The sequence below is a fragment of the Pan paniscus genome, chromosome 13 (genome assembly GCF_029289425.2).
Source record: "Pan paniscus chromosome 13, NHGRI_mPanPan1-v2.0_pri, whole genome shotgun sequence".
Taxonomy (NCBI): domain Eukaryota; kingdom Metazoa; phylum Chordata; class Mammalia; order Primates; family Hominidae; genus Pan; species Pan paniscus.
This window is the reverse complement of record NC_073262.2, coordinates 112485353-112499122: the sequence shown is the minus strand read 5'-3', so window position 1 is coordinate 112499122 and position 13770 is coordinate 112485353. Positions and strand designations below refer to the sequence as shown.

At 38.3% G+C, this 13770-nt stretch overlaps 1 protein-coding gene across 16 annotated transcripts in view; it reads right to left on the bottom strand.

Moving 5' to 3' along the window:
* The window catches only part of UNC80 (unc-80 homolog, NALCN channel complex subunit), a 228359-nt gene that overhangs the window by 123840 nt on the left and 90749 nt on the right, over positions 1 to 13770 (bottom strand). For all 16 annotated transcript variants that reach the window (XM_055109063.2, XM_034955043.3, XM_034955036.3 and 13 more), the window contains exon 23: positions 2847 to 3059. In XM_055109063.2, the coding sequence (XP_054965038.1) occupies positions 2847 to 3059 (213 nt within the window). The remainder of the gene's footprint in view (positions 1 to 2846; positions 3060 to 13770) is intronic.

Below are 13770 nucleotides of genomic sequence, written 5' to 3'. Positions count from 1 at the left end.
AGTTTGTAGACTTTGACAAATTGGTGTTTTGACTGATGGAGAATGGGGAGAGCAGACATTCGAGGGGATGGTCCTGAAAGATTTATGTTCATGGAAATGCACTATGTGCTGAGAGACTGACAGAAGGGCCACATAATTGAAGTTCAATTTTGTGAGAGGAAATAATGTACAGGAAGGCTGAAAAGGTAGATTTGGATCAGATCCTACAGTTCTTGAAGTTGAACTTCATTTTACATTCTTGAGAAGGATGAAAGGTAGTTTCTGAGTGGGAGAAGTAACCTGATCACTTATGCCAGGGATGTTGTACTAGCTACTCAGGAATGCTGAGAGAAGCATGGACTCTGCTTCCAAAAATTCATGTCAGAACTGATTATTATTGAACATACATTAGGAGGAAAGTATTTAAATACATATTCTTTAGGTACATTAGCTCATTTCAGTTCATCACTCATAATCTTGGAATGGTCTGAGCAAAGGTCGTGGAGAGGGCAGTGATGCCAGGCTAAGCAGTTTGGGTTTTATCCTGAGGGAAAAGGAGGGCCACTGAAAGCATTTTAAGTGGATAAGAAACACACTCTAATTTGCATTGTAGCCTAATCACTCTGAGAGCAGTTTGGAGAATGAATTAGAGGGCGCAAGTCTGGAGGCTGGGAGATGAGGATGAATGTCATATCTTGGGTGGGCTGGGCTGTAGGAAGATCTTTTCACTGACAGTGTGTAGGATGCATTAAATGAGAGGAGACTGTGAGGAGAAGACCAAATAGGAAAAAAGTTTAATCATCCAGAAGAGAAGTCATGGGGATCTGACCTAAGGGGCTTCAGTGACATGAAAGAGGTGGGATCAATAGGGGAGGAGATTGGGATATGCTCAAAGGTTGGCATCTCAGATGACGGTGGTGTCAGTAAGAATAGAAAGCTCAGAAGGGTTGTAGGTGGCAATGTGTTTACTTGAGGAGAAGGGTTTTATTTTGGAAGATTGAGTTCTAGGATATTAAGTGAATGTTTCCAAAGTGCAGCTGGCAATGTAGGTCTGGGATCTGAAAACTGCTATGGTTAGGGAAGTCTGTACTTACAGGTTACAGTTGGAAATATAAGAATAAATGTAACCCTGAAGTAAGTTATATAGGAAGAAATTAAGAGAGATCCTGGAGAATATCTGTTTATGACGAGGGAGGAGACAGAGGACCAGGAAAGGAGACAGAGAATTAGGCACAGAGATGCAAGGAAACTCTGAAGCATGATGGTTTCAAAAAGACAAAGGACAAAAGACAGAGGTATGTGCAGTTGGCAGTGTCAAATGCTGCAAGAAAATCAGAAGACACTTGTCCTGAAAACACTTGTTTGTGAAATCTCTTGGTGACAATCTCCCTATAAACCTGAAACTCTCGAATGTGTAGCACTTAATGGTTTTCCTCTCCTGTAGGAAGCCAATGGGATTATCAATTGTGACTGTTGTTTCAGAGAAGCCTCTCAATAAGACCTTCCTTGAATGAGATAGGTAATAAATGGGGGGTTGGAACATCTCTCCACATTAAAGAGATTACTGGTGCCTCTATGTATCTCATGATATGCATTTCATTGACACTGCTTGACTTGTATAAACCCTCGTAAGGTTAAAACCAAATATAATTAAATGCAGGATAAGTACAATGGAATCACTTAATAACTTATCTCAATGATTTACAAAAATAGATATTACATAGAAGAAACTGTGTCTTCTCATATATAATGTGCAATCGAAGCCTGAAAAGGGCAGTGCTAAGTGTTGATCATTGACATTAGCATTAATAAAGTGTTCTACTCCAACATATCATACACACACACACACACATATACATACGTGTATCTTTTTAAACAGGATGTTTTTATATAGGAAAGAAAATCCAAAGAACAGCAAATAAAGAAGGAAAGACTGATACACTTACAGAAAGACTGCACACATACTAAATACAATTCATGCCTTTTGAATAACTTTGGCACTTTGCAAAAAAGATATGGGTAAAACTGGAGGAAGAATACCTTAGTTGGTAAGCACATTGGTAGACACATTCAGCTGAATTATTAATGGAAATTATAACAGTTATTCCAAGTAATCTTTAAGAAAAGAGGAATATATGGAACCTCTTTATGTGTGTTTATGTTCAGCTCTGTCTAAAATTAGCAGAAACTTGGTCCTCTTGAATTTCCTTTTATTCTTCACCTTTTTTCCTTCTATGGTAAAGAAGTTGTAGTTATTTTAAGGGTCCATTTTGTTAGAATTCCTAAAGAAGTTTCATTCATTCACTTTTAAATTTATTCACTTACTCATAGGCATACATACATATGTGTTTATGTGTGTGCAATTTCCAAAGGCTTTCAGGCAACTTAAAGGAGGCACATCAACAAAAGAGAAAATTTCATTAAGAAATTAGAAAAAATCATGCCTTACAAAATATAAATTAGAATAGAAACCAAAATAAGGGTGTATTTTACAATTATAACAATGACTTTCAAAAAGATCATTCTTGATGAATATAGCAATTAGAAGCAAGGCTTTGAAATCTAATCTTGGAGATGGAATAGTGGTTCCTCTACTTACTATTAATAGATATGTAAAATTTGGCAGGTCGCTTGACCTGTATAAACTTCAGTTCTCTTAACTGTAAAACAGAGATAGTAAGGTCTAACCTCATAGATTTATTGGGACGATTAAATGAGTTGTTTATTTTTCCCCAAAGTGTTTCCTTCAGTGCCTGGTACATAACAAACACTCAATAAATTGTCTTCAAAACAAACACAATCAATCAAAAAATGACTCCACTTCACTTAAGCATCCTAATTGTTATAGAAGAAAACCGAAAGCTCACGTCTCCCCATTGGTAGAAGAGCTTGGCTGCATTCCACTGCAGCTTCTGGTTTCGCTTGTTGCCCACAATGGGAGAGCGTCCCCGGGAAAGTCCTTTCTTGGTGATGTTCACATGGTGCCCTTTCATCCACTCTGGCCAGTTGCCACGGTTGCAGCGGTGAACAAAACGAGCACATTCCAGGAACAAGGCTGCTCTGGCCACCACAGGGGCTTCCTGTGTAGGGTTGTTTAGGAAAGAATAATGTGGGATTAATTAACAATAACTTTAAATTGGTCTTAAAGGGAATTACTGTGTATTTTTAGTTTATTTTCCTCTTCATGTTTTGATTTATTTTGGCCATATTTCCCAGGGTGGTGTCAGTATGGCCAACACAGTAGTGAGAAATCTGGAAAGCAAAATCCCCCCCAAAAATGTGGATCTTGAAGGATTAGACATTTTAGGTAGGTTTCTGTGTTGCTTTCTCCTTCTTCTCAAGAATCTCAAGTAATTACATGTCTCCAACTTTGTATATTTAAGGGTGACAGCGATTTGAGTGTAGAGTGAAAGAGCTTTTAGTGAGGTCTTAAATATGAATTTTTTTTGAACCCTAAATTTTACATGAAGCAAACAAATATTCCATTTCTAGAACCAGTCTTATTTTAACCAAGAGCGTCAGAAGTAATTTTGTACCAGCAATAGTCTTTTGTCTATAACCATCCATATGTTCCAAAGAGGTAAAATTGGTTCTGCACATTTTGGCTATTAAAAAAAGAAGTTCAAGACCAGCCTGGCCAACATGATGAAACCTCATCTCCACTAAAAATACAAAAAATTAGTCAGGCATGGTGGAGCGTGCCTGTAGTCCCAGCTACTCAGGAGGCTGAGGCTTGAACCTGGGAGGTGTAAGTTGCAGTTAGCTGAGATCGCGCCACTGCACTCCAGCCTGGGAGACAGAGTGAGACTCCATCTCAAAAAACAAAAAAGAAAAGGAAGCTCAATCTTGCTGAGTTAGTCTTTTTTTTTTTTTACTTTGTCATAAATAACTGACTGGATTATACTTAAATAGGCATGGTTTTAATTGAAAATGTTTGATAAAGAGGAGATTAATTGATAAATGATAGAGCATTTCTTCAGAAAGACATGGCTCCACCTTGTCATGTCAAAATGTGCTTGAAAAAAAAAAAAAGAAAAAAGAAGAAACATCTTTTAGTTGATATCCAGAATCTGGTAAGAATCAAATACTCTACTGAAATCTTTGAAAGATTTTTTTAAAAAAGTTAAGGAAAGAAGTAATGAGAAGTTTTCCATAGAAGGTCAATAGATCATAAGAAAATATATATCAACTATTCATGTGTATTTTGACTTGGGTCAGTTTTTTAAAAAATACATCCCAATATTATTTGTCATTTTAGGGTTACTAATAACCATAGGTTACTCAGTAACCACAGATTTTCAAATTGAAATAATTTTTAATAATCGTAAGCAGTAGTATTCTTAACAATGTATCAATCCATAAAGTTAAAATAGAGGCTAACATAGAGTGTCAATTACATGTCAGTTAACTTTTAGAATTATAATATATAACATCCCTGTGATCTATAAATAATGTCCCCCATTTAAGATTTTTTAAAATGAGGTATAATTTTTCACTATCATATAGCATGAAAGGGGTGAATATAGGAACATAGGATTCAACCCAGGTCTCATTGATGCCGGTCCTATGCTAGTTTCTCTTTGGCATTTACATTGTCTTAATTTATACTCCCATAAATCTTAGTAAAAGATAATTTGTAGAGTGCAAGTAGAAATTAACTATTAATACTTAAAGTGGGATATTAGTCCCATTGTTTTCTAAAACATAAATATATAAACATATCATTTCCCCATTTGATATCTATTACAGCCTCCATCCACCTCAACCATAAAACAAATAAAGATATCCAAGCTTTGTGATTTGGGTCATCTCCTTTTCTATGCCCATCTCAAGTGCTTTATGGTCCAATTATGTCAACTTAGTTGCCATCTCCCAAATATGACATCTTCTGCCATTCCACATGTTGTCTCACGGCTTGCAGAGCCTTGAAACTCCTTTTCTATCCAGAAAATTCCCATTTTTAAGATTCAGGATTCAGTTAGTTACCTCCTCGAGAAGCCTTCTTAACTCCCTTCCCTGGACAGGCAGAGCTGGTTACTTTACATTTTTGGGTACCAAAGTATCCCAAACACACTGGATGATTCAAGTAAGTTAGTTCTTTAAGCCTTTCTTCATTGTATATGTCTTAAATGCAGCCATCAAAAATTACGATGAAAATATATTTATGTAGGTACTTAATTTTACAAAGAATATTATGTATTACCACAACATGAAAAATTAACCTATGTGAAAGACAGAATGCAAGATGAACACTAATGGTGAGAATCTATCCTTAACAAAAGGTGGATACTAATGATGAGAATCTATCTCATCAATGCATGGGGTCAAGACTAGGAAGCAGGTTACAGGGATAGAAAACTTGAGATTGCAAGGAGTCAGATGATCTTCTGCATTAAACCCAACAGTATTGCAGTGCCATGCCATATAGACTAAATATCTACATTCTTTCTTGTATTAAGTATTCATTTCACTAAACAGTTCAGATATGCAAATCTGTGTCTGGTAAAGGTTGGAACGTTTGTCTCTAAAACAGAATGTCAGTTTAGAGGTCAGGCAAGTGATGCAAATTTATTCTTAGCCTGTCACAATATGACACATTCCCAATATAAAGCAATGTGGATTCAAAGCTTAATGACAGAAAGACATAGGTAACACGGCTGAAATAGCATTATATTGTGAACCCTGGCTCCTTCAGGATTAACAAGGGTGAAACTTAACGTGGACCATATGTATGGGGTAGAGGATCATTTTATTGCCTCTAAGTGTTAGATGGCAACTGAGAGGATTAACAATAGATGAATGAACAATCTAAATAGTGATATGTGAGGCTTCTTATATGGATTAGCTTGCCTTCTTTAGATACAAGAATTCTTAAAAATATATTGCTGAAAAATTACTTTAGTTGCTTAAGAAGCCCAAGGCATTTTTGAATCAAAACCAATTTCAATTCTCCTGCGCTCAAAAACTTCTCAGGATAAAACTGAGATATTATCAGTTATAGGCTGTGGGAAATTCTAATCCAAGTTTGGAAATGCAATTGAGATCAATATGAAAATAATTCTCATTAACTATATGGTAAAACATAAGGGGGAGGTTGGTTATTATCTGATGAATTTTATGCATGTAAATAACCAAACCCATTCATGTTTGGAAATGTCACTGTTTCCATCAAGGATGATGACATAGAGTCACTCAAATATTGCCTTTTTATTATAATAATTATTAGCCTGGTGGATGATGGCAGGCTTAGAAATTCTATATTTAAGATGGCAGTAAATAATACCAATTTCTGGGGTATTTTAGTATGTATATTACTATACTGAAAATTGAGGGTGATGCTAAGGTACAAATCTATGGGCAATAATGTCCAAGATCATTAGTAAGCAACAGCTAATTAAGTTTGCTTCCCTCTTTTCTTTCTTTCTTTTGTTGCAATGTGTGTGAAACAGCATTCAAGGAATTCTGGTGTGAGTGTGGCTATGAGGAATTGTTTTCATTCAGTTCCTTTTAAAAGGTAGTTTAGAAAGTATTGATTTCAGGGTCAGGGTTATGGAATACCTTGGACAAAGGATTCTTCCTGAGCATAAAGGAAAGTCAATTTTCCCTCTTTTGATGGAGCTTACCTCTTATGGCTCAGTGCAATCTGAAGAAGCAGCAAAAGATGGAGGCATGACATAATGGATAGGGATGGATTCACATCACAGAGAAAAACAGCACAAATGGAGAAAAATGAATCAGAAGAATGCTGCATAGCTGAAAAGAACCACAGAGTATCAGAGGCACAGTTACAGGTGAACATCTAAACAAAATTTGACACCACTGGCATACCACAGAGAATTTGCTGGTGGTCCTAAAAGAAAAGTAGGCATATTTAAATTTCTTCTTTCTTATTAACATGTCTGCCCAGATCCCTTTGTATGCTCCATAATGTCACAGAGAGGCTTCTATTCCATTATATTATAACTTCGTAGTTTCCAGACAAGCAAGGATCGATTTTAACTGGGAAGGCAAAATATTAGATTGAACCTATGAAATTTCTAAATTTGAAGGTCAAAAATAGTCGTATCAGCAATTTCATATAGTTCAATCTTGTATGAGGTGTTCTCTGCATGGGTTACAGGGTTGTCCAGTTGAAATTACAAAAAGTCTAATGAATGTCATTGCACAGCATGGGAGTCTCTAACAGTCTACAGCTAGAAAACATCAGGAGTCTGGTTACTTTCCTTGACTTCTTTGCCATTTTTTCCTTGAATTTTATAAGATCATTATGTATATTGAATACTTCCTTTATGAAAGTGAGGCAGAGAATTGAGATACTAATTTCGATAGCTGTGCTTTATTTTGCCTGGGGACCTAAAAAATATTGTTGCCAAGATATGATGGTTAATTGAAGCTTATAATTGCAATACCTTCCTTTCCCTGGAGGACTATATCTAAGCTTACAATGTGCGAAGAAACCTTGACTGATCCTGAAAACTCATATAACACTAGATAGAAACTAACTGTTTTTAAAGACTAAATATTTTATGTGGGCCCCTAGGGAATTACATATTTTTTATTGCCTTACAAAATAAAATATAAAGCTGTTGCTGGTGCAGGATACCTGTTTATCTACAATCATTGGAAATAAGCAGTTATTGGGGTCTTAGTAAGCATTCGAAAGTTCTTTGCTAGGGGGCATATACTTCTGAGTCAGTATTTATTACTTAGCTGTATTGAATTCTCTGCCAGACTGAGATCAATAAATAACTGACTCACTAGCTAACAGGCTGCCTCCATCCCTGCCTATTTCTACAGTAGCTGTGGGTAGGCTGAAGACCAACATTACAGGTTAGCACATGGTCTGGAAGGCTAGTCATTTTAGCACTTACTCAGATCATGCTAATATTTTGGGTATTTTAAAAACCAAATGAGGACTTCTGTTTCTGACAATATGATCAAGTAAGAGTGAAGAATTCATTTGATTTAGAACACCTGAAATGGTGGGTAAAATATCCAAAAATGTCTATTTTTATTTTGCTTTTGTTTCTAAAGTGAGATTGAAGACAACTGGAGAGGAGAAATTACAAGAAAGTGCAATTCTGAGGGTGGGTGTAGGGATAAACTAGATAGAAATATTTGTCCTGAAGGTTTCTGCTGACTATAGAGAGACCGGATGGGTTTCCAATGGGCCACAAGTTAAAAGTTGGCACAAGTGGGTCGGTGGTCAGGTCATGTACTCCTCTGACATAAAGCCAGGATCTCAGGAAGGAGCCACCCTCAGTGGATGAATAAGAAAAAATCTGCCCCAAAGAAGTTGGTTTGCCTGACAAGGTTTGGCTCTGGGTAGGACAGAGGGGGAGAAACAAAAGGAAAAAGTCTTTTACGAGAATGCTTAACAAAATCCCACATTCTCATACAGGTTTGGAGCACCGAGAATGGGCTAATTCCATGCCCCCCAGCCCCCCAAAATAATTTTTAAAATGTTCTTAGATTGATAATGTTTCCAGGTGTCTGACAAAATAAATGGAAATTCTCTCTGGAGAAATACTTCAAACCAGCACTTCTCAAACCTTCATATTTGAGCCTAAGCGTCACTTAGGAAGATGGATAAAATAAATTCCTTAGCTCCATCCCCAGATATTCTGATTCAGTAAATCTATTGTAGGGCCTGGAAATTTGCATTTCTCACTTGCTCACAAGTGATGCTGATGTTGCTGGTCCACTGAAAAACACTACTTCTAACACAGGTCTTAAATAATTCCTACAGATAAAGTGCCAAGGAATGAGCTACATTATATTTCAAAATAACTAGAAGAGAAGATTTGGAACATTCCCAACACAAATAAATGATAAATGTTTGAGGAGTTGGATATTCCAGTTATCCTGATTTAATCATTACACATTGTATACATATATCAAAATATCACAAGTATTCCATAAATGTGCACAACTATTATGTGTCAATAAAAAGTACAACATAAAATAATCCACTGTGAACAAGAGTCAGAAGAAATAAAGTACAGAATTAAGTTCACAAAGACTACAGCGATTGGAATCGTAGTGTATCAAACACATTTAAAGATAAATGTGAGTATCAAAAGTATGATGAAGGAATTAGATGATCAAAGTTGATTAGGAAATTTTAAAACAAAATTTAAATAGAATTTTTACAAATAAAAACGTACTTGAAACTTAAAACTCAATGGATAGACTAAAACAAAGGTTATATCAGGTTTTTCCAACTGCAATACTATTGACTATTTGGGTCAGATGATTCTCTCTCTCTCTCTCTCTCTCTCTGTGTGTGGGTGTGTGTGCGTGTGTGTGTCAGGGTGCATTTTGTATTATGGAATGTTTATCAGCATCTTTGGTATTTACCCAATCCCCAAGTTGTGACAACTGAAAATTCCTCCAGACACTGTCAAATGTGCCCTGATGGGCAAAACTACCCCTTGTTGAGAACCAAGGGATCAGACACAGTTGAAAAGAGAAAAGGTGAAGTGGAAAATATATCTGATAAAATTATCCAGAATTTAGCATAGAGACAAAGAGATGAAAAATATGAAAGAGAGGTTATCAAAAACAGAAAATAAAATGAAAAGATCTATCTTATATATTTTCAATTTACAGAAGGAAAGATTAAAGAAAATGTGAAGGACACAATATTGAAAAGATAAGTTGAGAATTTTTAGAATAAATATCATATTCCAATTACATAATTCAAGTACCTAATGAACCTCAAATAAGAAAAATGCTAAGAACGTTTTAGTAAAACTGCAAAATATAAACAATAAAGAGAAGATATTCAAAGTGACTACAGTGGGAGGAGGGCAGATTACCTATAAAGGATTGTCAATTAAGCCAGAAAAGAATGAGATAATATCTTTGAAGTGTAGAAAGAAAATGTCAGCCTATAAATACAATTCTAGCAAAAGTATCTTCAAGTTGAGATCAAAATAAAGAGATTTTCAATTAAATTGTAACTGAGAGACCTACTGCCAATTGATTGTCACAAAAGACACTTCTGAAATAATCTTAGGAGGAATATCTAAGATGCAAGGAAAATGGTGAACAAAGAATATGTTAAATTTGGGGAGTAAATTTAAAACTCATTTTCCTAAAAATCAATACAAATAATGTCTAATTTGTGACTATTAATGCAAAAGCAGATAGAACTAAATCTTGAACAACAGGAACAACAATTGGGGTTGAAGCCCTCTTTTTTTTTTTTTTCTGAGACGGAGCTGGAGTACAATGGCGGGATCTCGGCTCACTGCAAGCTCCGCCTCCCGGGTTCACGCCATTCTCCTGCCTCAGCCTCCCGAGGAGCTGGGACTACAGGCGTCCGCCACAACGCCTGGCTAATTTTTTGTATTTTTAGTAGAGATGGGGTTTCACCGTGTTAGCCAGGATGGTCTCGATCTCCTGACCTCGCGATCTGCCTGCCTTGGCCTCCCAAAGTGCTGGGATTACAGGCGTGAGCCATCGCGACCGGCCGAAACCCTCTTATCTTTTGAGAGAAGAGTAAAGGAATTCATTGATGGACTACAAACAGCAGCGTTCGGAGGCTCCCATTGAAAAAAAAAAAAAACCATAATAAACGTGTGAATCCTTCACCGGCAACCAAGGTATCCAGGTTCTCTCGTCAGAACTAAGAGGCTGCCGTGACCCGTGGAGAGAAAGAAAAGCAGTGTGGTGAGGCAGCCCACCTGGGAGCCACAAAGGGCCAGGGAGTGTCCTCCCCCAAGCCAAGGGAGGCAGTGAGTGAGCATGCTACACAGGCAGAGAAGCCGTGCTTTTAACATGGAATTGTGCAACCCACAGATCCGAAGATGCCCCTCACGAACTCACGCCACCGGAGCCTAGCATCGCAACCCCAGAATGCGCAGACTCTTAACAGCCTCTCAGCTGGAATCTGCTTAAGCCTACTGAACTCCCGGTGGGAGAAGCGACCAGCACTGGCTGCCTGCTGTTTAAGCCATTTGAACTCCTTGTGGGAGGGGCAACAGCCAGCAGTGGGACTCGCAATTACCTAACATGCTAAGCTCCCTGGGCAGGGGAAGGGTGGCACCCATCTCTATAGCCCAAGGCTGTGCTTTTCCCCTGTTGGTGCCAGGGAAGCTGCACAGCTTGGTCCCAAGACAAGTCCCCCACAGCCCAACACACCAGCTGTGGCAGTCTGAGGCCAGAGTGCCTCTTCAGGACTGACCCTGACCCCTCTTTTCTAATGGGGTGGGGTTTCCCTGCAGGAACTCCAATCACTCCAGCCAGAGACTCAGGAACAGAATCTGGATCCCCCTGGGCCTGAGACCCTGGGGAAGGGGTGGCCTCAGTCTCTTCTTCGGACCAGCAGACTTAGCCTTTCCTCTGAGGAATCTCTGAGATAGCTCTGAGGAATCTGGGCAGCCCAGACGAGTGGGTTTCCCCACAGCAAGGCACACCCCCTCCACTAAAGGACAAAGTGCTTCATTAAATGGGTCCTGTTCCTCGTGCCACCCAACTAGGTGAAACCCTCCAACAGGGGTTGTCAGACACCCTATAAAGGGGCGATCCTACTGGCATTCAGGTTGGTGCCCCTTGAGGTCAGAGGTCCCAGAAGGAGCAGACACCCATCTTTGCTGCTCTCCAGCCTCCTTGAGTGACATCTCCAGGCATAGGAGCGAATCAGATGAATAGGGCCTGAAATGAAGCCCCAGCAAACTGCAGCAGCTCTACAGAGGAGGAACCTGACCACTGAAATAAAAATAAACAAGCAGAAGGCAACAACAACAGCATCATCATCAACAACACAAAAGCCCCCACAAAAACCCCATCCAAGGGTCAGCAGCCTCAAAGACTGAAACTAGACAAACTCACGAAGATGAGAAAGAATCAACGAAAAAATGCTGAAGACCCAAAATGTCAGGGTGCCTCTTCTCCTCCAAATGATCGCAGCATCTCTCCATCAAGGGCACAGAACTGGACCGAGATCACATGGACAAATTGACAGAAGTAGGCTTCAGAAGATGGGTAATAGAAAACCACACTGAGCTAAAGGAGCATGTTACAATGGAATGAAAAGAAGCTAAGAACCTTGATAAAAGGTTAGAGGAATTGCTAACTAGAATAACCAGTTTAGAGAGGAACATAAATGACTTGACGGAGCTGAAAAACACAGTATGAGAACTTCATGAAGCACACACAAGTATCGATAGCTGAATCGACCAAGCAGAAGCAAGGATATCAAAGTTTGAAGACCACCTTGCTGAAATAAGGAATGCAGACAAGACTACAGAAAAAAGAATGAAAATGAATGAACAAAGCCTCCAAGAAATATGGGACTTCATTAAAAGACTGAACCTATGATTGACTGGAGTACCAGAAGGAGATGAGAAGAATGGAAACAAGCTGGAAAACACACTTCTGGATATTATCCGGGAGAACCTCCCCAACCTAGCAAGACAGGCCAACATGCAAATTCAGGAAATACAGAGAACACCATTAAGATATTCCATGAGAAGATCAATCCCAAGACACATAATCATCAGATTCTCCAAGGTGGAAATGAAGGAAGAACTGTTAAGGGCAGCCAGAGTGAAAGGCCAGGTCACCTACAAAGGGAAGCCCATCAGACTAACAGCAGGCCTCTCAGCAGAAACTCTACAAGCTGGCAGAGATTGGGGTCCATATTCAACATTCTTAAGAAAAAGAATTTTCAACCCAGAATTTCATATCCAGCCAAATGAAGCTTTATAAGCAAAGGAGAAATAAAATCCTTTCCAGACAAGCAAATGCTGAGGAATTTCATTACCACCAGGCCTGCCCTGCAAGAGCTCCTGAAAGAAGCACTAAATATGGAAAGGAAAAGCTGGTACCAGCCACTGCAAAAACACACTAAAATATAAAGACCAATGACACTATGAAGAAACTGCATCAACTAGTGTCCAAATAAACCAAATAGCCGCATGATGAGAGGATCAAATTCACAAATAACAATAATTAACCTTAAATTTAAATGGGCTAAAGGTCCCAATTAAAAAACACAGACTGGCAAATTGAATAAAAAGTCAAAACCCATCAGTGTCCTGTATTCAGGAGACCCATCTCACTTGCAAAGACACACATAGGCTCAAAATAAAGAGATGGTGAAAAATTTACCAAGCAAATGGAAAGCAAAAAAAAAAAAAAAAAAAAAAAAAAAAAAAGCAGAAGTTGCAATCCTAGTCTCTGACAAAACAGACTTTAAACCAACGAAGATCAAAAAAGACAAAGAAGGGCATTACATAATGGTAAACAGAACAATTCAACAAGAAGAGCTAACTATCCTAAATATATATGCCCCCAATACAGGAGCACTCAGATTCATAAAGCAAGTTCTTAGAGATCTACAAAGAGACTAAACTCTCAAACAATAATAGTGGGAGACTTTAACACCCCACTGTCAATATTAGACAGATCAATGAGACAGAAAATTAACAAGGATATTCAGGACTTGAACTCAGCTCTGGACCAAGCAGACCTAATAGATATCTACAGAACTCTCCATCCCAAATCTACAGAACATACATTCTTCTTAGCACCACATAGCAAGAAGTTATTTGAAACCAATGAGAACAAAGAGACAATGTACCAGAATATCTGGGACACAGCTAAAGCAGTGTTAACAGGGAAATTTATAGCACCAAATGCCCACATCAGAAAGCTAGGAAGATCTCAAATCGACACCCTAACATCACAATTAAAAGAGCTAGAGAGGCAAGAATAAACTAATCCAAAAGCTAGCAGAAGACAAGCAATAAGTAAGATCAGAGAAGAATTGAAGGAGATAAA